General features: G+C 62.2%; 7 protein-coding genes across 7 annotated transcripts; 4 read left to right on the forward strand and 3 right to left on the reverse strand.

The window, feature by feature from the left end:
* Nucleotides 1–718: 718 nt before the first annotated feature.
* Nucleotides 719–9,185, forward strand: PAN0_002c0975 (uncharacterized protein; the record flags this gene model as incomplete). Its single annotated transcript, XM_014803142.1, has 2 exons — nt 719–1,285; nt 1,389–9,185. 2 exons carry the CDS (start codon nt 719–721, stop codon nt 9,183–9,185), a joined length of 8,364 nt encoding a protein of 2,787 aa, XP_014658628.1.
* Nucleotides 9,186–9,907: 722 nt separating this feature from the next.
* Nucleotides 9,908–11,629, reverse strand: PAN0_002d0976 (uncharacterized protein; the record flags this gene model as incomplete). The annotated part of the gene is made up of 1 exon (XM_014803143.1): nt 9,908–11,629. One exon carries the CDS (start codon nt 11,627–11,629, stop codon nt 9,908–9,910), a length of 1,722 nt encoding a protein of 573 aa, XP_014658629.1.
* A 552-nt stretch (nt 11,630–12,181) lies between these two features.
* PAN0_002c0977 (uncharacterized protein) lies at nt 12,182–13,209 on the forward strand (the record flags this gene model as incomplete). The annotated part of the gene is made up of 2 exons (XM_014803144.1): nt 12,182–12,567; nt 12,813–13,209. The coding sequence occupies 2 exons, from the start codon at nt 12,182–12,184 to the stop codon at nt 13,207–13,209; spliced, it is 783 nt and encodes a 260-aa protein (XP_014658630.1).
* Nucleotides 13,210–13,894: 685 nt separating this feature from the next.
* PAN0_002d0978 (cell wall glucanase) lies at nt 13,895–15,949 on the reverse strand (the record flags this gene model as incomplete). The annotated part of the gene is made up of 1 exon (XM_014803145.1): nt 13,895–15,949. One exon carries the CDS (start codon nt 15,947–15,949, stop codon nt 13,895–13,897), a length of 2,055 nt encoding a protein of 684 aa, XP_014658631.1.
* A 1,464-nt stretch (nt 15,950–17,413) lies between these two features.
* PAN0_002c0979 (uncharacterized protein) lies at nt 17,414–18,026 on the forward strand (the record flags this gene model as incomplete). Its single annotated transcript, XM_014803146.1, has 2 exons — nt 17,414–17,911; nt 17,994–18,026. 2 exons carry the CDS (start codon nt 17,414–17,416, stop codon nt 18,024–18,026), a joined length of 531 nt encoding a protein of 176 aa, XP_014658632.1.
* A 535-nt stretch (nt 18,027–18,561) lies between these two features.
* Nucleotides 18,562–20,454, reverse strand: PAN0_002d0980 (metallo-dependent phosphatase; the record flags this gene model as incomplete). Its single annotated transcript, XM_014803147.1, has 1 exon — nt 18,562–20,454. The coding sequence occupies one exon, from the start codon at nt 20,452–20,454 to the stop codon at nt 18,562–18,564; it is 1,893 nt and encodes a 630-aa protein (XP_014658633.1).
* Nucleotides 20,455–21,456: 1,002 nt separating this feature from the next.
* Nucleotides 21,457–22,064, forward strand: PAN0_002c0981 (elongation factor 1-alpha; the record flags this gene model as incomplete). Its single annotated transcript, XM_014803148.1, has 2 exons — nt 21,457–21,907; nt 21,994–22,064. The coding sequence occupies 2 exons, from the start codon at nt 21,457–21,459 to the stop codon at nt 22,062–22,064; spliced, it is 522 nt and encodes a 173-aa protein (XP_014658634.1).
* Between the last annotated feature and the right edge of the window lie 213 nt (nt 22,065–22,277).

The raw sequence follows: 22,277 nt of genomic DNA on the forward strand, positions 1-22,277 counted from the left end.
GCGCTCGCGCTCGTCATATCGATGCCTCACCAAGGAGATGACAAAACCACTCAAAGCCAATCGAACAAATAAGCCGGCTGCGATCGAGAGAAAAGAAACGAGGTGTTCGAGCCTCTTCCTGAAGGTAGCTAGTGTGTGCGTGTGTGTGCATGTGTGGGGCTCGAGCCTCGCTTGGGTTGGATTTGTCTGCAAGCGGAAGTCGAGAAAAGATGCTTGCTTGAGCCGCCGCCTCACCCGCTCGTCCGACCGCCGCGCCGGTTTGCGCACTTGACCCCGCCGCTCCTGCCAATCAGACGGCAGCGCTCACGCACACCAAAGCTGCACAGCGTTGCGTTCGAGCCCCCTCTTCCCTTCGACTGTAATTTATGGCTTCTGATGATCCAACCCCCCTCCAAGCGAGTTTTTCCCGCTCCGCCCCTCCGCTCGCCGCCCCGCTGCTTGCTTGCGCCGCCCAGCCGCTCAGCTGCTCAGCTGAGACTCACGCTTTTTCTATTTTTTCTCGTCCCTTTTTGGACGCACAGGCAGGCACTGGCACGGCGACATCCGGGCCTTTTTTCCGGTTTGTTTTCTTTTTCGTTCTGAGAAAACCATCGGGCTGCATGGCGCTGCAGTGCGCTTGGGCGGCGGCTGGGCAGCTGCGGGCAGAGTTCGACATCGCCAGGCGTAGCCGCAAACCCCCAGCCAACCACAGGTTTGCCCCGCGACACCTCTTGCATGCATGGAGGGATCTTCGCTGCCTAGAGCCGACCCGCGCGTCGCTCCGCGACCACAAGTGTCACAGAGGATCCATCCGGTTGCGGCTGTCGCCCCCTCCTCGCTTCGTGCTCTGTTCGCCTTCGCCCGATGCGTGCGTGTCTCGACCAGGCCCTCTCTCGTCTCGCTTAGCCGCGGCCTGCTCATCGTCCTGCCCAATATGGATCTCACCTGGCCCTGCCCTGCCCTGAGCTGCTCTCCTTCCGCGCTGCCCTGCCCCGCGCTGCCCTGCCCCGCGCTGCCCTGGCCCTGCCTTGGCCCACCCTCTACTGCTGCCCGTCCGCCCCGTCTGCACCCCAGATCGCCCCCTTGCCGCCGCCGCCGCCTTCGCTCTCTGGACGGGCGAACTCTTGCTCGCCTCTCCTGGACGCCGTCGTCGCCGTCGCCGTCGCCATCACTCCCATCCGCTCTTCACCTCCTCTCACCATCACCAACACACCCTTTCGCCGTCGTCGGCACCCCTTCCGGTCCCTATTCTCCACCATCCGACGTCGCCGACACCAACCGCCACTCAACCTCGACTTCGACACCGGTTCGTGGTTCCATCAGCAAGTCTCCGCCAACGGACTGCATCAACGCCTCGCCTCGCACGCTCTCTTTCGACACCACCCGGCTGCCCGAGTCCATCCATATAGACCTCGCCATCCACCCCCGCCCCCTTCGCACAGGCCCAGCTCCGCCTCCGTTCCTCGAGCTCGGGCGCTGAGTCCCCCATCCTCACCATGGCGGACGACGGCTACGGCTCCCGCGAAAACCTCCGTCGGCGCTCCGCTGCCCAGAGCGTCGACTCCGACACCCCCCAAGGCGCAGGCTACTACCAGCCCGGCCAGCCCATCGGTTTCGTCCGCGCTCGTGGCACCCCCTACGAGAAAAAGTACTTCTCCAGGAAGCTCGGCTACTGCTGTCTCTTTGTGGCACCCGGTGTCCTCCTCGTCACCCTGGCCATCACCCTGCTCCCCGTCCTCTATGCCGTCGCCAACCATGCGCTCCACACAGCCGTGCTCCACGTAGAGCAATCCAACATCACCAATCCCGGCAACACCTCCTTCCCGCTCACCCTCCAGGGTCAGACCAAGAAGGTCGGCATCTTCCCCGCTCATCTCTACTTCCGCGAGCCCGTCCAGGTCTACTGGGTCCTCCCGCCCCAGCCCGGCCAGGTCGCCTCGCCCGAAACGCTCACCGAGATCAACCTCGGCCAGTTCCGTCTCGACTACATCGGTGCCGCCGCCGGCCACGCCCGCATCAAGCAGGCCACCAACTTTGAGATCAACGACGTCGAGGGCTTTGGCGAGTTTGCAAAGTTCCTCATCTCGCAGCCCGAGTTCACCTGGAAGCTCAACTGCTCCAGCGTCCACGCAGAGGCCTTCTCCTTCCTCCCCACCTACAAGAACCTCGTCTTCAACAAGCACATCATCATCAAGGGCTTCAACAACTTTGAGGATGTGCAGATCTTGGACTTCCAGCTGCCCGGCAACGACCCTGCCGGCGGCGTCTCGCTCTCGGTCACCACCTCGCTCGTCAACCCGTCGCCCTTCGGTGTCCAGCTCGGCACGCTCGACCTCGGCCTCTACTACCAGGGCATGTACCTCGGCCCCGCCAGCACCACCAACCTCAACGTCACCACCGGTCGCAACGTCATCACCCTCAACGGTCGCCTCGTCCCGCACAACGACAATGCTACCGAACTCGACCTGCTTGGCAAGCTCTTCACCGGCTACATCAACGGCCAGACCCTCCCCACCCAGGCTCGTGGTGTCTCGGTCCGCCAGGCCAACGGCGACAACATCGGCTGGCTCAGCTCCGGTATCAGCGCCCTCGAGCTCGCCGTGCCGCTCAAGGCGCCCGAGCCCATCAACCCCATCAAGAGCATCAGCATCGGCTCCCTCGCGCTCGTCTACACGCCCGAGACCGCCTACAACCCTACCGCCTTCTCGAGCGCCCTCTCGGCCGTGCTCGGTCTGCCCTTCGGTTTCTCGCTCTCCATCGTCAACACCGCCAACACCTTCACCATCCTCTTCGACGGCGCCCAGGTCGCCACCATCAACTCGGCTTACTCCAACACCACCACCGAGCTCTCCATTGTCAGTGCCGGCCAGACCGCGGGTACGCTCAACCTCACCTTGCCGCCTTCGGAGCTCACGCTCGCCAACAACACCGCAGCTGCACGCAAGGAGTTGGAGAACTTCCAGACCTACCTCACCCTCAGCAACGGTACGGCCATCCGCCTGCAGGGTCAGGCCAAGGCCATCACCGACACTCCCCTCGGTCGCGTCCTGCTCGACGGCATCATCTTTGACGTCGACAGTGGTCTGCTCGGTCTGCAGGGTCTCAATGCCTACCCGACGCTCATCACCAGCGTCGACGTGACGGGCGGCACCAACGACGGCATCCTGCTCAGCGTCGGCACCACGCTCGTCAACCCGTCCAACCTCAACCTCACCATCGGCGACAGCAACTTCCAGCTGGTCAACCAGGTCGTGCTCGGCACCGTCACCATCCCCGGCCTCAACCTCATGACCGGCAGGAACGACGTCAACGCCACCTCGGTCTTCAACCCCAACGCCGACCCCAGGGGTCTCGACACGCTCAACCGCTTCATCGCCGGTCTCGACACCGAGCTCGGCATCAACGGTTTCGATGGCTCGACCGCCGTCTCGTCGCTGCTGCCGGCGCTCTCGCAGATCCGCCTCAAGGCGACGCTGCCCGGTCTCAAGACCTCGCTGGTGCGCTCGGCCAACCTCACCGTGCTCGACTCGACCGGCATCACCAACAACATCGCCAGCTCCACCGTCTTCCTCAACAACCCCTTCACTGCGCCGCTCACCATCACGCGCATTCGCTCCAACGTCACCTCGCACGGCATCTTTGTCGCCAGCATCGACACGCCGCTCAACTTCAACGCCCAGGGCCGCGCCGTGACGCAGTCGCCTCCCATCGACCTCGGCCTCAACCTGTACCCGCCCGACATCTTCGCGCTGGTTCGCGCCCTGGCCATCCAGAGCGGTCAGAACCCGGCGTACATTGATGGTGTCGTCCAACTCGGCGGCTACACGCTCACGCCCACCACCTCGGCCAACTCGCGCCGCTCGCTCGGCGCCGACGATGCCACGTACGACTACGAGGAGGACAACGAGCTGGCGCACGCCATGATGGACGGCGTCAACAACGTCGAGACGCTCGCCAACGTTGCTGATTGGGCCGAGCGCGACGAGCCCGAGGCGCTCGAGGAGGCAGGCACGCTCAAGAAGCGCGCCAACCTGTACACCGGCTTCGACCTGCCCACGTACATCAGCCGTGCCTTCAACTCGGCCACCGCCAACCTCGAGATCGTGTCGGATGCCAGGATCGGCGACTACGAGACCACGCTCACGTTCGCCCAGCAGAACGTGCCGCTCGGCACCGATGTGACGCTCAACAAGCTGCTCCCCGTGCTTGCCAGCCCCATCGTGCAGAAGATCGTCGACAACGCTATCCTCAACATCGACCGCGTCACCATCCTCAACCCGCAGCAGAACACGTTCCAGACGGCGCTCCAGGGAACCATCACCAACTCGGGTCCCTTCGACGCCACCATCTACTTTGCCAACGGTCTCGACGTCACCTGGAACGGCCGTCTGCTCGGTCGCATCGCCATGCCCAACGTCTCGCTCGCGGGCGACGTCGGCGCAACGCTCGAGATCATTGCTGATTTCGCGGTCGCCGACGTCGGATACCTCACCGAGTTCACGCGCTACCTGCTCACCGAGCAGAGCTTCGTGTGGAACATTGCGGGCAACGGCCTTCAGGTCGCCGCTCTGGGCATCGAGGTCGGCAGCATCTCGATCTCCAAGAACGTCATCCTCAGCGCCTTCAACGGTCTGCGCAACAGCGTCATCATCAACTCGTTCGACCTGCCCTCCAACGACCCTGCAGGTGGTATCCACCTCACAGCCGCCACGACCATCTACAACCCGTCGCAGGTGGGTGTGCAGCTCTCGCGCTTCGGTGTCAACCTCGACCGCAACGACACCTACATCGGCCCCTCGGCTGCGCAGGACACGTTTGTGCTGCAGGCGCTTGCCGTCACCACGCTCCCGCTCGTGGGTCGATTGGTGCCCCAGTCGTCCGATCAGGGTCTTGCGGTTCTCTCCGAGATCTTTACGCGCTTCGTGGCCAACATGAACACGGACGTCATGGTGCTTGGTGACTATGCCGGTCCCGAGAGTGTCACGTGGCTCAACGACGGTATCAAGTCGCTCGCCGTACGCGTGTCGCTGCCGTCGCAGCAGTTCACGGTCATTCGCACCATCTCGATCAACCAGATCTCGCTCTTCTTCACGCAGCAGACCGCGTACAACCCGCCGTCGAGCTCCAACAACACGCAGTCCGAGTTCTTCCTCCCCTTCAACTTCCCGGTCGACATCCAGCAGGTCGGTGGTGGCTTCATCGCCGGCTATCAGGGTCAGGACATGGCCGTGCTCGACATTCCGCTCTCGCCGTCGATCACCGACGTCACCGCGCGCATCCTCACGCTCATGTTCAGCAACGTGCCCTTCGCCGTGTACGACAACCAGCACCCGAGGTTCTCGCAGTTCTTGGCCGACACCACCGCCAGCAACCAGGTCACCTTCAACCTCAACGGTCGCGCCAACACCAAGGCCAGCACGGCGGCAGGTGTGGTCACCATCAGCAACATCCCCTTCAACGTCGACACCAACCTGTTGGGTCTGCAGAACCTCAACGCGCGTCCGGCGGTGGTTTCGAATCTGGACGTCTTCCACGGCTACCCGTCGTACCTCCAGATCAACGTCGACACCACGCTGTTCAACCCGTCGAGCATCACCATCGGCACGGGCGACGTGACCTTCCAGGTGTACTTCCTGAACCGTCTCATCGGTACTGCCGTCATCAACGGACTGGTGCTGGTGCCCGGCACCAACATCGTGCCGACCCAGGTGCGTTACTCGCCGCAGGGCGCCGAGAACACGCGTGCCGGTCAGACACTGCTCGAGAACTACGTGCAGGGCATCGTTTCGAACGTCATCATCCAGGGTACGCGCGACACGACGCCCATCGACTCGCTCAAGCAGGCGCTCTCGGGCATCCGCCTCAACGCCGACATCCCGCCGCTCAGGCAGCTGCTCATCACCGTCGCCAGGCTCGTCATCCCGCCCAACATCGCCCAGACCGGTATCGCCCAGGCCAACTTCGACCTGCGCAACCCCTTCACCGCGTCCATCAATCTGCTCAAGGTCAAGGCCGATGCGTCGTACCAGGGCATCTTCCTCGGCGAGATCAACCAGGACCTGTCGAGCAACCCGATCCGTGCGCCCGGACACACTACCATCACGTCGCGCTACCTGCCGTTCAACTTTGACCTGGACCCGAAGAACCTCATCCGCTTCGTCCAGGCCGCTGCGGCGACGACCGGCACCGATCTTGGCCCGCTCCCGCCGCTCTTCGCCCAGGTGCTCGCGCAGGCGTCGACGCAGACGACCATCAGCCCGTACCCGGACTTCAACCCACCCAACTGCAGGTCGGGTCAGCAGTTCGACGTGCTCGGCGCTGTTCTGCGCACGCTGCAGGGCCTCACGACCACGCTCAACGTGCAGTCGAGCGACAAGCTGGACGACTACTTCACCAACCTCAACTTCGTCCAGCAGCCTGTGCCGACCGAGACGGACCGCACCGCGCTGTACCTGCTCGGCCCCGCAGGTGCGCCGATCGTGCAGAACATTGTCGACCAGGCCGTGCTCACCGTCGCCATCGCCAACATCACCAGCGTCACCAACAGCGGCTTCGACGTCTCGCTCTCGGGCTCGCTCACGGGCACCGGTCCGTTTGACGCGCAGATCGAGTTCACCGAGCCGCTGACGGTCACCTGGCAGGGCAGGAACATCGCCAAGCTCACGCTGCCGCCCATCTGTGCATTCGCCAACGTCGGTGTGCCCAACCTGGTCACGAGCGGCCACTTGACCATCACCAACCTCGGCGCGTTCACCGACTTTGCCATCTACATTCTGGCCAACCCGGGCTTCCAGTGGACCGTCTCGTCGAACAGGCTCACCGTGCGTGCGCTCGAGATCATCTACTCCAACGTGATCATCTCGAAGAACATCGACTTCCGCGCATTCAATGGCCTGCCAGGCGTGACGACGTTCAACTTCGACGTGTACGGCGAGACGAGCAACTCGCTGCTCATCCGCACCGGCGCCTCGATCCCGAACCCGGCCACGCTGGGTATCCAACTCGACACGGCCAACTTCGAGATCTTCTTCATGGGCACCGACATCGGTCCGGTCAGCTCCGCCAACCTCTTCCTCGCCGCGCTCGCCACGACCAACACGACGCTGCAGGGTCAGATCACCGCCAAGTCCGGCCGCGACCTGCAGAACACGGGTATCCTCTTCACCAACTTCTTGCAGGGCAAGACGCAAATCCTCCAGGTCAAGGGTGTCTCGGTGGTGACGCAGGCCAACGGCAACCAGCCCGTCAACTGGCTCAGCGCTGCATTCCGCACGCTCACGCTCAACGTCGCGCTGCCCGGCCAGATTTACCAGATCATCTTCTCGATCACGCTGTCGGATCTCACGGTGTTTGTCAACGGCAACCCGGCGGACTCGTACACGGTGCCGTCGAGCTCCAACTCGACGATCGCAACGTTTGCCAATCCGTTCCGCTTCAGCCTGCAGCCGATCCAGGCGTCGCCGCACATCAACCTGTCGTACGCCGGCGGCAACACGGCGTACCTCGACCTGCCGCTGTCCAACGTGCAGGCCGGCACGTCGCGCGGGCCGCAGGACTTCCAGGCGCTGCAGCTCATGTGGCGCAGGCAGAACATCGTCGCGGTCGACAGGCCCAACTTCCAGGCGTTCTTCGCTCAGCTCACCGACACGCCTCGTGGCCAGTTTGACCTGCGCGGTGGCACGGACGTCGTGGCCAAGACGGTGATCGGCAACATCCCCATCGGCGGCATTCCGTTCAACGTGACCACGACGCTCGCCGGTATCAACAGCTTCAACGGCGTCGCGACGCTGTCGCAGGTCACGGTGAGCAGCGGTACGCCGGCGTTCCTGTGGGTACCGCTCACGGTGGCGCTCACGAACCCGTCCAACCTGACGGTGTTCACCAACGAGGTGTTCCTGCCCGTCATCTTCTCGGGCACCTTCGTGGGTCGCGCCGAGATCCCTGTGCTGGGCCTGATTCCGGGCGACAACAGGGTGCAGTCGTACTTCTACTATGCGCCCGTCAACGCCAACGACACGACGGCTCAGCGTCTGCTGCAGCAGTACGTCCAGCCCGACGAGGCGAACGGTGGCAAGCAGATCTCTCAACTCACCATCGACGGTTCGCAGAGCCCGGTGGGTCAAGGCAACCTCACGCCGTACGACTCGCTGCGTCCGGCGCTGGCAGGCGTCAAGCTGACCACCCAGCTCGAGGGTATCGCCTCGCGCATCGTCACGCACATCAACGTCTATCTCACCGCGCAGACGCTACTCACGGGTCTGGCTGGTCTGCTCAACCCGGCTGCTTCGCCGCCCATCGTCGAGATCGACGTGACGGCGATCAACCAACTGAACACCAACCTGTACCTCGTCGCGCTGCAGACTTCGGCCAAGAGGACGGGCGCGACGCCACGCGACGCGACGAACCCGGATGCGCGCGTGTCGTACACGTTCCCCAACGGCGGCTTCGAGATCCCCGTGGGCGGAGCAGAGGTGACATCGCCGAGGGTGCCCAATGTGGTGCTGCCCAAGGGTCTGATTGCTTCGCTGCCCGTGATTGGTCAGAACCTGGACATCTACAACAACCTGCCCGTGCGCATTGGTCCCTCGGTGGGCGACAGCTACCTGGTCCCGGGTCTCAACTACAACGAGTTCAACATTCCGACGGACTACGCCTTGTCGTTCGGCGGAGTGAACATCCCGCTGGGACCGGTGGAGGACATCTTGGGCCTGCTGAACCAGATTGCGGCGGCGGGTGTGGATCTGACGCAGATCCTCGGCTCGACGCTCACGCAGCTCGCGCAGGGCAATGTGATTGGCGGCTTGAGCACGGCGGCGCAGGGCGTGCTGTGCGAGATCACCAAGCTCACGCCCGGTCTGGGCTTGTCGATTCTCAACCCCATTCTCAACCAGGCCAAGTGTCCCAATGCGCCCGGCTCGTCGTCGTCGGCGGTATCCGCCTCGTCGACCGCCAACCCGGTGGCGCCATTGGCAGCGGGTGCAAGCTCGGCGGTCTCGTCCGTTACCGAGGCCGCTGCCGGTGCGGTGAGCACGCTCACATCGGCTGGCGGCGGTGTAGTCAGTGCCGTCACGCAGGCGCTCGGCGGCGGTAGTGCAAGCCCAGCCGCTGCCACGGCGTCGTCATCGTCGAGTGGCGGCGGCGGCCTTTTGGGTCTCGGCACCCTCATTCGCAGAGCCGAACCCACAGCCTCACCACACTATCTCTAGACCACCCACTTTCCTTCACTTCTTTGCTTCGTCTAGTCTCTCTTTTCCCCCCCGGTATTCTATAGTCCCCGCCCAAACCACACACACACTCACACACTCTCTTCGGATCGCGCCTGCCATATCGAGGCGGGCATCCCACACACACTCTCTTGTTTTTCCCACATCGCTCTCTCTCGTGTGCGCGCTGCACCCAGGTGTAGGCCCCCTTTTACCCAGTTCGGAATGCTAGGTCTTGTTTCAGTTCGATAAGGCGGGTGTGTGTGTGCGACTAGTGCGCGCGGTCCAGCCCCGTGTGAAACGTGCGCGACACCTTGGCGCTTTGTGTTGCAACGGCTGCGAGGTGCCGCGGTTTTCGTGGCGCCAGCGGCCGCGCTTGTGCAGTTTGACCCAGCAAAGCCCAGTGCTGAGGTCCCGCAGGCTGAGGCACACGCTGCCAACTTAGCGAGCGCAGCCACCAGGCTGGCCACACGCAGCTTGTGCCGGCCCAACAGCTCAACATCGCGATGCGCACCAGTCGTGCTGGCGCGGCTCGCCTGCTGGTGCGACTCACGACATGCAATCCCGATGGTGGCTCACTGGGACGCCACAAGCACAAATGCCAAAGATGGATAAAAGAGCGAGTTTCGTACAACAGCGTGCAGACAGGCGATGGGGGCAACAGAGGGCAGCGGGAGGGAGGAGACGTGGCGCGCAGCTAGCTCAAGCGGGACGAGCGGGATGCTTCAGTCGTCGAGCAGCTCGTCGCCCTCGGGATCGTCCTTGGGCGCCGCCGACTTTTTGGCCTCGGCTGCCGACGCGGACGAGCGAGCACGTTCGCGAGCCTCGGGCGACTCGTCGCCAGCATCTGGCGTGACAGCCGACTTGGGCGCGGCAGCGGTGGAGGCGTTGGCGGCCGGCTTGGAGGATGCCTCGGCATGGGAATTTGCCGGACGCGAAGGCACGTCGTCGTAGTCGGCGGTGCCGGTCTTGGCTTCGAGCTCACGCACGCGCGCCTCCAAGCCGCGAACGCGACCTTCCCACAGCACGCGCTCCTCTCGCACGCGACGCTCGACCGTCTCCTCAAGCACACGACGGCTGGACTGGAGCGTCTGAAGAAGCGTGTTGGAGCGCTTGATCTGGTCCTCGAGAGTCGCCTTGAGCGTCCTGCTGTCGTGGAGCGAGTCGTAAAAGTCGGAAAAGAGCGAGAGAAAGTGCGCTTTGGACGCTGGCGGCGAGCGCAGGTGGTCAGGGAGGCGGGCGGTGGGCGGAGGATTGTATGCCTGGCGTCCGCCTGCATGGCCTCGTGCGAATTGGGTGGTGTGATAGGCGGGAGAGGGCAGCGTGGCCGTCTGAGGCACATGGCCACCGGCCAGACGCGACGACGGAGGTTGGCGCGCCAGTGGATTGGCGGTGTGCGGCATGTCGGGCATGCGGCCGTCGCGGTGGCCGATCAGTTCTTCGCGCTCGTCGCGGCGGAAGGGCTCCAAAGCCTCGCGCGAGCCCGAGACCAGGCGCTGCGGGGGCTGCTGCTGGTGCTGTTCGGATCGCGGATGAGGCGAGGGCTGCTGGGCCAGCTGCGCGGCATGTCCGGGACGCAGGTTGGATTCGCGCGGAGCCTGGTCCTGGGGCATGGGATGGTCGCGACTGTCAAAGCCAAACGAGAGCTTTTGTGGCGGCGCGCTCTTGGCAATGCCGCTGGACGACTTGACGAGAGCGGCGGCCTCGAAGGACGAGCCGTTGCCCGTGTCAATGTGGAGACGGCTCGCCTTGGCCTGGGCTGCGTCGCCCCTCCTTCGTGCGAGACCAGGCATGGAGGAGGAGTGGTCTGGACCGTCGTCGTAGCTGGAAGAGGAGAATACCGAGGGACGATGCGCGTCCTGCATGGGGGGCAAGGGGCCGCCGCCCGAGGCTGGGCTATGTGCGGACCTTTCAAAGGGGGAGAGGCCACCGTTGGAGCGGCTGGTGTAAGGAGGGTTGTGTGGCGAGCGCAGGTCGTCGGCGTAGGCGTCGCGCTCGTCGAGGAAGCGGTTGCCCGAGTGAAGAGCGCCATCGGCTCTGCGGAAAGGCGGGGAGCGTCCGCCGGAGACGGGCTCTTCGCGTCGTCGATCGTCGCGATCGAGGGCTTCGCCGAGGCGTCTGCGTTTGAGCGCGCTTGCAGCAGGGTCGTCGCGCATGGCTTGATCTTCGTCGGCGAGGGAGGAGCCGTTGACGGGCAGTTGGGATCGTGGAGTTGCGGCTTGGCGTGCGGCGATGGATTGGGAGGGGATGGCGGAAGGAGGCAGCGGTTGTGCGTACCTTGGCTCGTGCTGAGCCTGGCGCGAGGGGCTGTAGCGGCTTGAAGGGTCGTGGGAGGATCTGTAGCGTGGGTCGAGCAGTTCGTCCCTACGAGCGGCTTCTTCTTGCTCGAGTCTGCGTTTTCTCTCAATCCACAGGTCGCGAGAGCGGTCGATGGGCTCCTCGTGCATGCTCCTTCAGGTCGAGGTGAGAGGCTTCCAGGCGATGAATTCGGGATGGAGTGGTGGAGGAAGCGGTCGACGACGAGCTTGGAAGATGGGTGTGAAGAGTGGATGGTTGTGGTTAGGAAACAGGGCGGGATGCTAGCCTCCGATGGAAACGCTTGGTGAGATGGTATGGAGCCAGAGAGAGGGAGAGGCGGAAGGAGAGGGATGGAGAGTGATCCGCGCTATCGTAGGTGTAGCCGTTGACGCGCTAAGGGAAGGAAGCCGAGGGGCGAAGGTGCAGATGAGAAGGAGAGGGGACGAGGACGGGGCGAGGAGGGCGATAGTGAGCTCGAGGGTGCAGTACGCGGGGGGCCGAGAGGGAGCGGCGGTGATGAAGCTGCACGATGGCTAAAGGGGGGCCGAGCGAGCTGGAGTGCAGCCAGGGCGGCGGCGCCAGAGAGGCAGCGCGAGCGCGTATTCCAGGGCAAGGGGAAAAAAGGGCAGTCGTCGCGGGCGGATGGACGGGCTGGCTGGATGGCTGGATTGGGCACGGGGCGACTCGCAAGACGGAATTGCATGGGAAGAAGCGGCGTCGGGCGTCGAGTGTTGGATCTGGCTGCTGATGCTGCCGCTGCTGAAGCTGCGACAATGCAGCCCAAAGCCGAGGAGGTCAAAGCTCGAAGGAGCTGGCTGCTCTGGGAGGAGGCGACGCCACGCCAACGCCTCGCCCTGCCTCGCATTGCCTCGCCACGCCTCCCCAGCCCACGTCCGGAGGGTGATTTCAGCACCCTGCACGAGCTGCAGCCAACGCGGGAAAAAAGAGATCCCTCTCTGTTCTCTGGCGCTGGCCATGGCATCACGCCGCTCGGACCTGCAAAATCCAACCCAAATTCAAAAGTAGAGCTCCATCGACCCACCGCCGCTGCGCCCACGCCTCGGCCGCACCGATGGCAACCTCAAGCGTACGCTTTGACTGCAGAGCGGATGCAGCCAGATGAGTTCAGAAAAGCGATCAGAGCAGGCACTTGCTGTTGCCCATTGGCAAACTGTGGGAGGCGCTGGAAAGGGCGATCTGGATGTGGCAAGCCTACAGCATCGCCGAAAGCAGCCGGACGCCAAAAATAATAATAATACCGAGGCCGACCCACGGCACGACGCCCGAGGGTTCCACTTTCTTTCTTTTCGTTTTTCTGCTTCGGAGCTCAAGCGGAGCAGCTTTGGCTCGACGCCGAGCGTTTCTCTTTGTGGCCCGCTCGTCGAGTGCTCAGCAACAAGAGCTCAGCTTCATCTGGGCCCGCGCCTCTGCAGCCGCATTTCGAAGCGATGGTGGGGCGTCGACCGACAACACACACGCGCGCGCCGACCGCATTCAAGCCCGCGCCGCCATTCATCGGTCTCCGCTGCCGTCCGGAAGGTTGTCCGGAAAGACGGCGTCGATCGCCCAACGGAGCGCGAGAGTTGACCGGAAGCTTCGAGGCGTCAAGGTCGGCAAGCGCAAGCTTTCCATGGTCCTGTCGTTGCAACAAGCATGCGATCGACGCTTAGCGAGCGCAACCAGCGCAAGGGCACCTGTCACGCTCGGCGAACAGTCTTCTGCAGCCTAGCCGAGCCACGCCTCTTTTTCGACCGTATCGCCGCGCGTACCGCTCTGCTGCGCCATTTTCCTTCACCGGACCCATCGGGGCGCGCACCGACCCTTCGGCTCACATGGCCAGCGCAGGCCAGCCTTTTATGCAGCTCGCTCGCCTGCCTCGCAGATCTGGCAGCGGGCCGCAGCCTTCTTTTCTGGCTCGTCGGCCGCGAATTTCCCAACACTTTTTTCTTTGTGGCTTGGGTTCGGACCTAGCTCGACTCGAGAGACCATAACTTGACCTGATGCGGCAAGCTCACACCGCTCGCCCCGACAATCCGCTTTCGGTGGATCCGAGCCCTGACTTCTACCCAACATCGCCGGAGCTTGCCTCTGCTTCTGTCAACGGATGGTCGGGATCAAAGCTCAGCAGGACCGGGTCCCGAAGCAAGACAGGGGCTGCCTGCCGCCCGTCCGTCGTACATCTACGACGGCGCGTCGTGCGCTGACGTGACGTCCTGCGCCGCCGCACTCTTTTCGCATCCGAGACACTTTCCGAAACACCGTCGGTCAACGCCAGATCCGCGCTCCTCTTGACAGTGGCAATCCCCGCACGCGCCTATCGGGTCCAGACCACCTCATGTCGGCCATCACTTCCGCACAGTCGAGTCTCGAGCGCATGTCTTTACGGGTATCTTCACATTCGAGCGCACGATGGACTAGTGGTAGTGCCGGCGTGGTGGCGGTGTGGGCGCATACCCAGCCCCACCCATGGCTCCGTCGACAGGCGCGTATACATGCTCACCGCCAAAGTGCGGTGCCACGCCAGCCATGTACCCTTCGTTTGGCGCAATGACCGGCGTAGGATAGTAGTTGACGTTCGGCGTGTCGTACATCCTTCCTGATGGCCGTTGCGGCGCTTGTGCATAGTTGGGCGTGTACGGCGTTACGGGTACGGGTAGTGCGCGTCGCTGCGGCGACTGCAACTGACACGCTTCGAACGAGCTATCCGGCCCTCTCGCTGGTTGATGGTACGAGCTCCTCATCGCTCCGGCCTTGACTGGACTCGAGACCGGCGTCGGATCCCAGCTATCCATACCGCCGTCCGGCATCCTTGCGTCGTAGTCGCCACGATATCCGTGTCCCGGCCGGCCAGACTCGCGCACTGCGTACTCGTGTCTGTCTTCCGCTGTTCGGCTGTCGTGTGTCACGTACTCCATCGCCGCGTTGGCATTCGAATCCGCGTGTCTTCTGCTCGTCACAACACTGCTGAGCGTATGCCTCGCCGCTTCTTCCATACCCTCCTCCTCCGTCGTTGCGTCCAGCTGCTGGTACTTTCGACTCTGGTTTCGCAGCAGCCGATCCGTGATGGTGCGCGACGAATTGCGCGTCAGGCGCGACGACCCGGTCGTCTGGCGCTGCAGATGCGAGAGCCCCGCATCCGACATGATGCCGCCGCCCATCATTAGGTTCATGTTGGGCTCGTTGCGATACACTGTCTGTGGATCGTCCTCGAGGTCGTGGAAACTTGCTGCGTGCATGCCTGTTGCCGCTTGCACGTAGCCCCGATTCGATGGTCCGGAGAAGCGTGGATCGTTGACGCCCGTCACGCCGATCGCATTGATGATCGGCGCCTTCAGGTGGCGTGCACGCACAAATGCAACCAGCCCCCACGCAGCCGCTAGGCCAACAATCGCTCCCGAGATCGGCAGCGCATACTTGAGTGCATCCGAGGTCGAAGAAGAAGAGCTGTTGGCAGAGTCGTCTTTGGCGGATGCCTTGCTGTCCTTGTCGTCGTCTTTGCTCTTGTCGCCATCTTGGCCCTTGCCTCCGTTGTCTTTACCCGAATCCTTGCCAGACGACGAGGCAGAAGCTTTGCCGTCCTTGCTGTCGGACGTAGACGAGTCAGAGGCGCTCATGAATCCCGGGTAGCCAGGAATGCCATCGGCACCTGGATCAGAGAGGATCCTCAATGGCGCTGTGCTTGTTCCGAACGCCGGTCCCGAGGTCGAGGACGAGTTGGCGCCCGTATAGACGAACGAGGTGACGTTTCCACCTCCCGTGCCTCCCGCACCTCCAGAGGCGCTTGTGAGGTTGAGGCTGCTCAGACTCGCGCACTGGACGGCAAACTGCTTGATCTCCTGCGAATAGAAGCCCTGTTTCTTGTACTCGGGCGTGGTCCAGTCGATCGGCCCACCTGCCCAGTCGATGGTGCCCTCGGGGTTGGTCTCGTTGCCGCCAGCCCAGGTGCTGAACTGAATGCGAGCCGGCGATCGGGGATACTCGGCACCTGCCTGATCGCGAGTGAGCGTACGTACGACATTGCCGTCGATCGTCCACTGCAGTTGAGAGCTTGTCCAGTTCAGGCCGTAAGTGTGCCAGTCACTGACATTGTTTCCGGTCATGTGGACGTCCGTGCCATGGTCCAGCACAGGCTCGCCCATGTAGAAATAGTTGGTCTTGGCCTCGGACGAGTTGGCGCCTGTCCACTCCCAGTCGATCTCGTCTTTGACATCGGACATGGTGATGAACGCCGCTACGACGCCCTGACGAGCATCGTGCCGCAGCGTCGCCTCGACGTAGCCGTACATCAGGTAGTCAGTAGTGGAAATCTTGGCCTGCTGTGCCGCCTTGAGCTGCAGCAGCACTCCCTCGGGTCCAGGTCCGAGCGAGCCCGAGTCGAGCGTAAACGCTGCCTTGCTCGCGTCACCGGCGTACTGCAGGATGGGCGTGAAGATCGCCAGGTTGTCGAAATCGCCCGGTTGGATCGTCATATTCCGCGAGCGGCACACGGGGTTCGGCAGGCACGACGTTGGCTTGAAGCTCGCCAGTGGGTTGCAGCCGCCTGCGCACTGCATGGCGCCGGAGCCACACACTCCTTCTGCCGAGCAGCATGGACTAGACGATGGACACTGAGATGTGGCACTGCATGTAATTCGTGTCGACTGGGCGGCAACTCCTAGCCCCGAGCCGTTTTTGGAGGTAAAAGTCGGGCTTAAAAGCATCAGCCATGCTCCCAGCATCGCCCAAGCTAGCCGCGATACAGACTTTGGCCGCACCCGAGTCATGGTAGCGGATATCTTTCCGGTTCGAATGGTCCTTCGTGTGTGGTACGGTAGAGAGTAGGTATCGGTACGATCTGAAAGGATATAGTCGAGTTGTTTGGGTAGTGTTAGCGTTGTGGCAGAGATCAAGGTGTAGGGATGGTAGCGGTAAAGCAACACCAGGTGCGGAAAGCAGCTTAGTTGTCGAGGAGCATCACTGCGCACCAAGATCCGGCAACTAACCGGGCTGCCTGACTGCTCGTGTGGGGCACATACGCAGGGTTCAACGAGCGTCGAGGCTGACCATTGATGCCAAGCCAGGTAAGGCGAGGCGGGAGCGGGGCTTCGGCATCGCTCAACAGGCGCACGTCGACTCAAGCGGCGAGCATCAACTCTACTCATGGATCAGGGGTCCCAGGGGTCCATCAAGCCCTGTCAAACTCCGCCAGAAATAAGAGCCTACCTCTCCCTTCCACCGCTTCTCCACTGTTGACCGTCGTACCCCGGCTTCACACCACCCCTATAGTGCGGTGCTACAGTCGCTTTCGTGAGCCCTACTTGGATCAAGCAAGGCTTTGGGGGTGAGCTTAGGCTGCGCCCAGTTATGGATCCGGGATGGAAGGCCAGACAGTCTCGGATGACGATTCTCGAGTGATGTTCTACACACCATTTTATGCGGAGGCTACCCGGTCTGACATTTCCCAAGTGACGGCTCGCTAAGCTTTGGGCGACAGGGGCTGCCAAAAAAAGACCAAAATCGAATCGGCACTGTGGGGACAAAAGTGAAAAAAAGGAAGGGGGCCAACCCGGAATCGAACCGGGGACCTCTGTCAACTTAGTGCGACCTCCCGAAGGAGGCAATGCCCTAAGACAGCATAATAAGCCACTATACGATTGGCCCGCTTCATGTTTGCCGAAAATTGAGTTGCGTATATAGATAGTCCCAAAGATTTAGGCTGTTTTGTGTGGGTCCCTCCACCTGCGGTCCCCGCGTGCGGACCGCACAGTCCACAATTTGAGCGTTCCTTGGCAAGTGACTCTCATCACAGCTACGGTCTTGCCCCACTGGCGCGACCCATCATCGATCATTGAGGCGAACGAATAGCAGGGAGCGCTTCCAACTATTTAGGTCTTGTCCGAGCCCCCCTACAATCATCAAGACAGCGTCTGGCGCAGGACATCAAGTGGAGAGCGATGCCGTGGGACGACTGGCGGAAAGACTTCAACAAGAAGCTGGACGACTTTGGCGAGGATGCGAAGCACAAGTTTCGGCAGCAGCGCGAGGCAAACGCCGGTGGCTCGTCCAGCGGCAAAGTGGGACTGCAGGACCGAATGAACATGCTCAAGGGCGAGAATCCACGATGGAATCGCGATGTAGAAGCGAGAGCGGGGGGCGAGGATCATGCCTCCACCGTTGTGCCGGAACGAAGCCGTGTGCCGCCCGCACCCCCTTCGGCCCTGAACAAGGGCAGACCACCTCCTCCGCCCCAGCGCGGGTCGCACAGTGCGGCGACAGCAGCGCCAGCTCCCGCTCTACCACCACGAATGCAGAATGAAGACGGCACGAATCATCCACCTCCTCCCTACCCACCTGCTGCTCACGCTTTCCCAGCGAGTGACGGAGCGGGTTACATCCAGTTCTCAAAGTTCTCGCAGCAAGACAAACATGCTTTCTTCAGCCTTCTTGACGAGGTAAGTCTGTCATTCCGGACTTGGCAAACTCATCACACGTTCTGACCGCATCGACTTGCTCTCTGTGTCCGTCCATCAACAGTACTTTGAGCAGCGCGATTATCGCCAGCACTGACAGCACCTGTGCCTAGCCTTCCAATATGACAAGGTGTCTCGTGTCGATCCAAAAGCTGAGGACCTCGAGATCTTGCCCGTGTGCCAATGTCGATGTTCCGCTGAGATAGGAAATGCACGACCACGAGGCCAGCAGTGAGGGGTGTCAACCGGAAGCTGTGCAGCAGTCTCAGTCTTTCCACGTCCTTGCCGCCGCCTATGCGCCTTAGCTCAATTTCGGCATCGAAGCATCGTCCTTGGTCGGCTCCCAGGTGTGGCGGACGCGCGTGAGCAAAGCGAGCAGATCCCTCGCCGAGCATGCTTCACGTGCAGCGCCGTCCTCACCAAACCGTCCGCAAAAAGCTCTCTCTGCAGTCTACTACGGCCGACGACGCGATGAAAAGGAAAGCGACTATTGCAGTGGGAGAGATGGATGGTTACAAGGAGGAGAGAAGAAACAATGGCTGGCAGGGGGGGGGGGGAAAGAGAATGCTTGACTGTGATCCAGGACGCATGTGCAGTGTCATTCACGGCGTCGGCGCCGAGGGCCGACTGGATCACTTGACCTCGCGGGAGCGCTGTCGCGCTGCCGTGTCAGCGGCGCCTTTGGGCGAGACGGGCGAGGTGATGTCGTTGGCGAGCTTTTCGAGTTGTCTGTCGTCGGCAGTGTCGGTGCCCTCGAGCGCCTCGCGGATCATGCTGACCGTCGACTCTAGCGAGCGGCGACGGTTGGAAGGACTGGACATGGTGGTACCCAGACTGCTTGTCCTCGAGTGGCCGCGGCGGTGTGCGCCGGCAATGGGCGAGCTGGGCGTAGCTGGCGATGCCGGGCTGCCTGGCGAGGTGATGTCCTCGAATGCAGGCGAAGACACGCGCGCGCCGTCGGCAGGCGATGCTGGACCAGCCTCATCGGCATCGATGAGGTCGGGCGGCAGACGCTCGTTCTCAATGTCGACCTTGCGGGCATCGTCGAAGTTGGCGATGGCGTCCTTGATGCCCTCGGAGCCGAGGACGAGAGTGCCGTAGGGGAGCTTGGCGCTGGTTTGCGACGACTTGAGCTCGGAGACGCGTTCGGCCTCCTCTCGCAAGAGCGCAAAGACGCGCGACATGCGGCCGACGGCGAGGATCTTGTTCTTGATGATGGTCCTGCGTTCGGCCGTCTCCTCCTCGGCGGTCGAGGTGGGAGTGATGGGGATTTCATCCTCCTCCTCCTCTTCTTCAAGCTCTTCCTTGCTGCAGACGTTGAGGATGGCGATGAGCATGTCGGTGATCTTTTCGCCGACGAAGGGGAGACTCCAAGTGAAGACGTCCATGAAGTTGGGGAGCCAATAGGGGTGGGGGGTGCAGTTGAACTGGCGGATGTTCATGACGTTGTTCTCGTACTTGAGCACGGCGGCCTTGTTGTTGTAGACGTCGAGGTAGTTGGGTGCGGAGAAGATGGTCATGACGGAAGGGAATCCGGTTGTCTTTGTTTTGCGGTACATGCGGTATCCTGCGTCCTGAGCCTCGTGGGCTCGGATGATGGAAAGGAGCTGATTGCGTTCGAGGAACTGGCATGCGGCGTTGTAGGTGAAGAAGTAGGAGCAGCCTCGGACGTGATTGTGGATGAAGCTCTCGTTTGTCTTTTCCGAGCCGAAGTCCTCGAGCGGGTCGGCCCAGAGGATGTCGCACATGATGCCGTGGGTGGGAGGTTCGCGGAAACGGTCGATGCTGCGGAGGTCGTCAAGGGTCTGGAGCTCGGGTGAGAGGCCGCCGTGGATGCAGAGGAACTGCTTGTTCATGACGGCGGCGAGAGGGAGGGTGCAGAAGGACTCCATGCAGAGGTCGTAGATCTCCTCGGAGTACTTGTGCTTGCATTCGAGCTTGAAGGTGAAGTAGTCGGTGAGATGGCGGCACTCGTGGTTGCCGCGAAGGAGGAAGAGGGTGTCGGGGTACCAGATCTTGAGCGCCCATAGGTAGAGGACGCACTCGATGGAGAAGTAGCCGCGGTCGACGTAGTCGCCGAGGAAGAGGTAGCGGGTGTCTGCGGGGTTGCCACCGACTTCAAAGAGCTTCATGAGATCGTAGTACTGGCCGTGAATGTCGCCGCAGACGGTGATGGGCGCGTCCACCTCGAGCAGGTTGGGCTCCTGCCGAAGGATCTCGGTGGCTCTTGTGAGGATGAAGCGTGCCTGGTCATCTGTGAGACGGCCCTCGCGGTAGAAGTGGTTCTTGAGGAAGGCGATGTCGGGTTTGGAGGGATCCTTCTGGCTGAAGAATTGCTCGTCGGTGGGTTTCTGGAAGGCGGGTGCCTGAACGTCCTTGATGACACGCTCCTGGGTGCTGACCTGGGTGCCGTCGTCGGTGGTGTGGATGGTAAAGTCGATCTCGGGGGGCGCGGGCTTGTTCGTGATCTGACCGATGGCTTTGACCAGCCTCTGCTGCCTCTCTGCCTGGCCAGGATTCGACATTTTGCTCTAGAAGACGAAGATTGCAGGGATACCAGATGAGGGTTGTAGCCGGAAATTCTTTCGAACTGCTGTGGCGTACGGAGGTACGTTGCGGGATGCAAGAAGGTCAGGGCACAGAGGATGGGCAGTGGAAGCGATGGTGCGAGAAGAGTCAGCGCTTGCTTCGTGAGCTAGCATGGGCAGGCGGCGGAAGGCAAGACCTAGGCCAGGCTGCGGTTTGCCGTGCCAGAGTGGCGTGAGGCGATCACACGTACCAGATGTGCGAATCGAGAGATGCTATGCAGCTGGCGCCAGGGATGGAGAGTACGTCGATGGAGAGACGCGAGACGGCGTGCGGGACGATGTCGACGAATTGGATGTGGCTGATGCGGAAGCAAGGAGATGCTCGCTCTCGTCGAGAAGGCGTTCGAAGTGAGACCTGAAGAGTGCGGGGTGACCAGCACTTGGCGCGCTCCTCTGCTGCAGAAGACGATGAGATGTGCGGGGGCGCAAGGACGTCTCTCGAAGATCAGAGGACGAAAAGCAGAAGGAAGCGTTGCTTGACGGCGGCGGAGGAAGGAGAGAGGAAGTCGAGGGGCGAGTGACAGGAAGATGCACACGAGGCTCACGACTGCATTGCACGGACGGGCCGTGGAGCTGTGAGACAGACACCGGCTGAGGCGACACTCTGAATTTCGCGCTGCTGGCTCAGTCCCAAGTCACACTTCCGCACCTCACGCACGCGGGCGGCTCGGCGTGGGAGCGAGCGTGTGTGTGTGTGTGTGCGTTGGTCGTGCGTGCGTGAGCCTCACCACCTCTGCGCTTTGGCGCGCCAGCCCGCAGAGCTGCCAGCAGGCGGGTCAAAAAATTCCCAACCACGACCAGCAGACGCGCGCACACCTCTCCGCAGCCTCATCAAAGCTTTGGATGGCCAGGGCGCGTGCGCCGATCCGTCATCGGATAGGAATTTCGGTCTAACACTGCTTGCATCAAAATTCTCCACCTACACCATACCGGCCCACCATGCTCGTCGAGATGCACCACGAGGTGCTCGCCGAGGGTCTCCCCGGTGACAACGTCGGCTTCAACGTCAAGAACGTCTCCGTCAAGGACATCCGCCGCGGCAACGTCTGCTCCGACTCCAAGAACGACCCCGCCATGGAGGCCGCCTCCTTCCTCGCCCAGGTCATCGTCATGAACCACCCCGGCCAGATCGGCAACGGCTACGCCCCCGTCCTCGACTGCCACACCGCCCACATTGCCTGCAAGTTCAACGAGATCACCGAGAAGATCGACCGCCGTACCGGCAAGTCCATCGAGAACAACCCCAAGTTCATCAAGTCCGGTGACGCCGCCCTCGTCAACATGGTCCCCACCAAGCCCATGTGTGTCGAGTCCTTCCAGCAGTACCCCCCTCTTGGCCGCTTCGCCGTCCGAGACATGCGCCAGACGGTCGCCGTCGGTGTCATCAAGGGTAAGTCTTCACTCACCACCTCATCCTCCATTCGTCGACATCGTACTGACCTTGATCACCTTGATGCTTCTTTGATGACTCAACAGAGGTCAACAAGACTGCCGGCAAGGGTGGTAAGACAACCAAAGCGGCAGAAAAGGCTGGCAAGAAGAAGTAAGCGCGCCGATCTGGCAGCTGCTGTCTTGGCCGTTACTGGTCAGGTAAGATGGTGGTGGCAAAACGCCATCATCGTCTCTTCGTAGGCACGCACCCGGCTCAGGTTGACCGGGTCGCGCCTGACGGTCAGCGCCGCGATCGTGACACAGATTCACGCTTCTGCTGGACGCCTGCTGGCTTTACATCGCGGTGCTGAGTATGTGCTGGATTGCTA

This window comes from Moesziomyces antarcticus (genome assembly GCF_000747765.1).
Source record: "Moesziomyces antarcticus DNA, scaffold: scaffold_v10002, strain JCM 10317, whole genome shotgun sequence".
Lineage (NCBI taxonomy): Eukaryota > Fungi > Basidiomycota > Ustilaginomycetes > Ustilaginales > Ustilaginaceae > Moesziomyces > Moesziomyces antarcticus.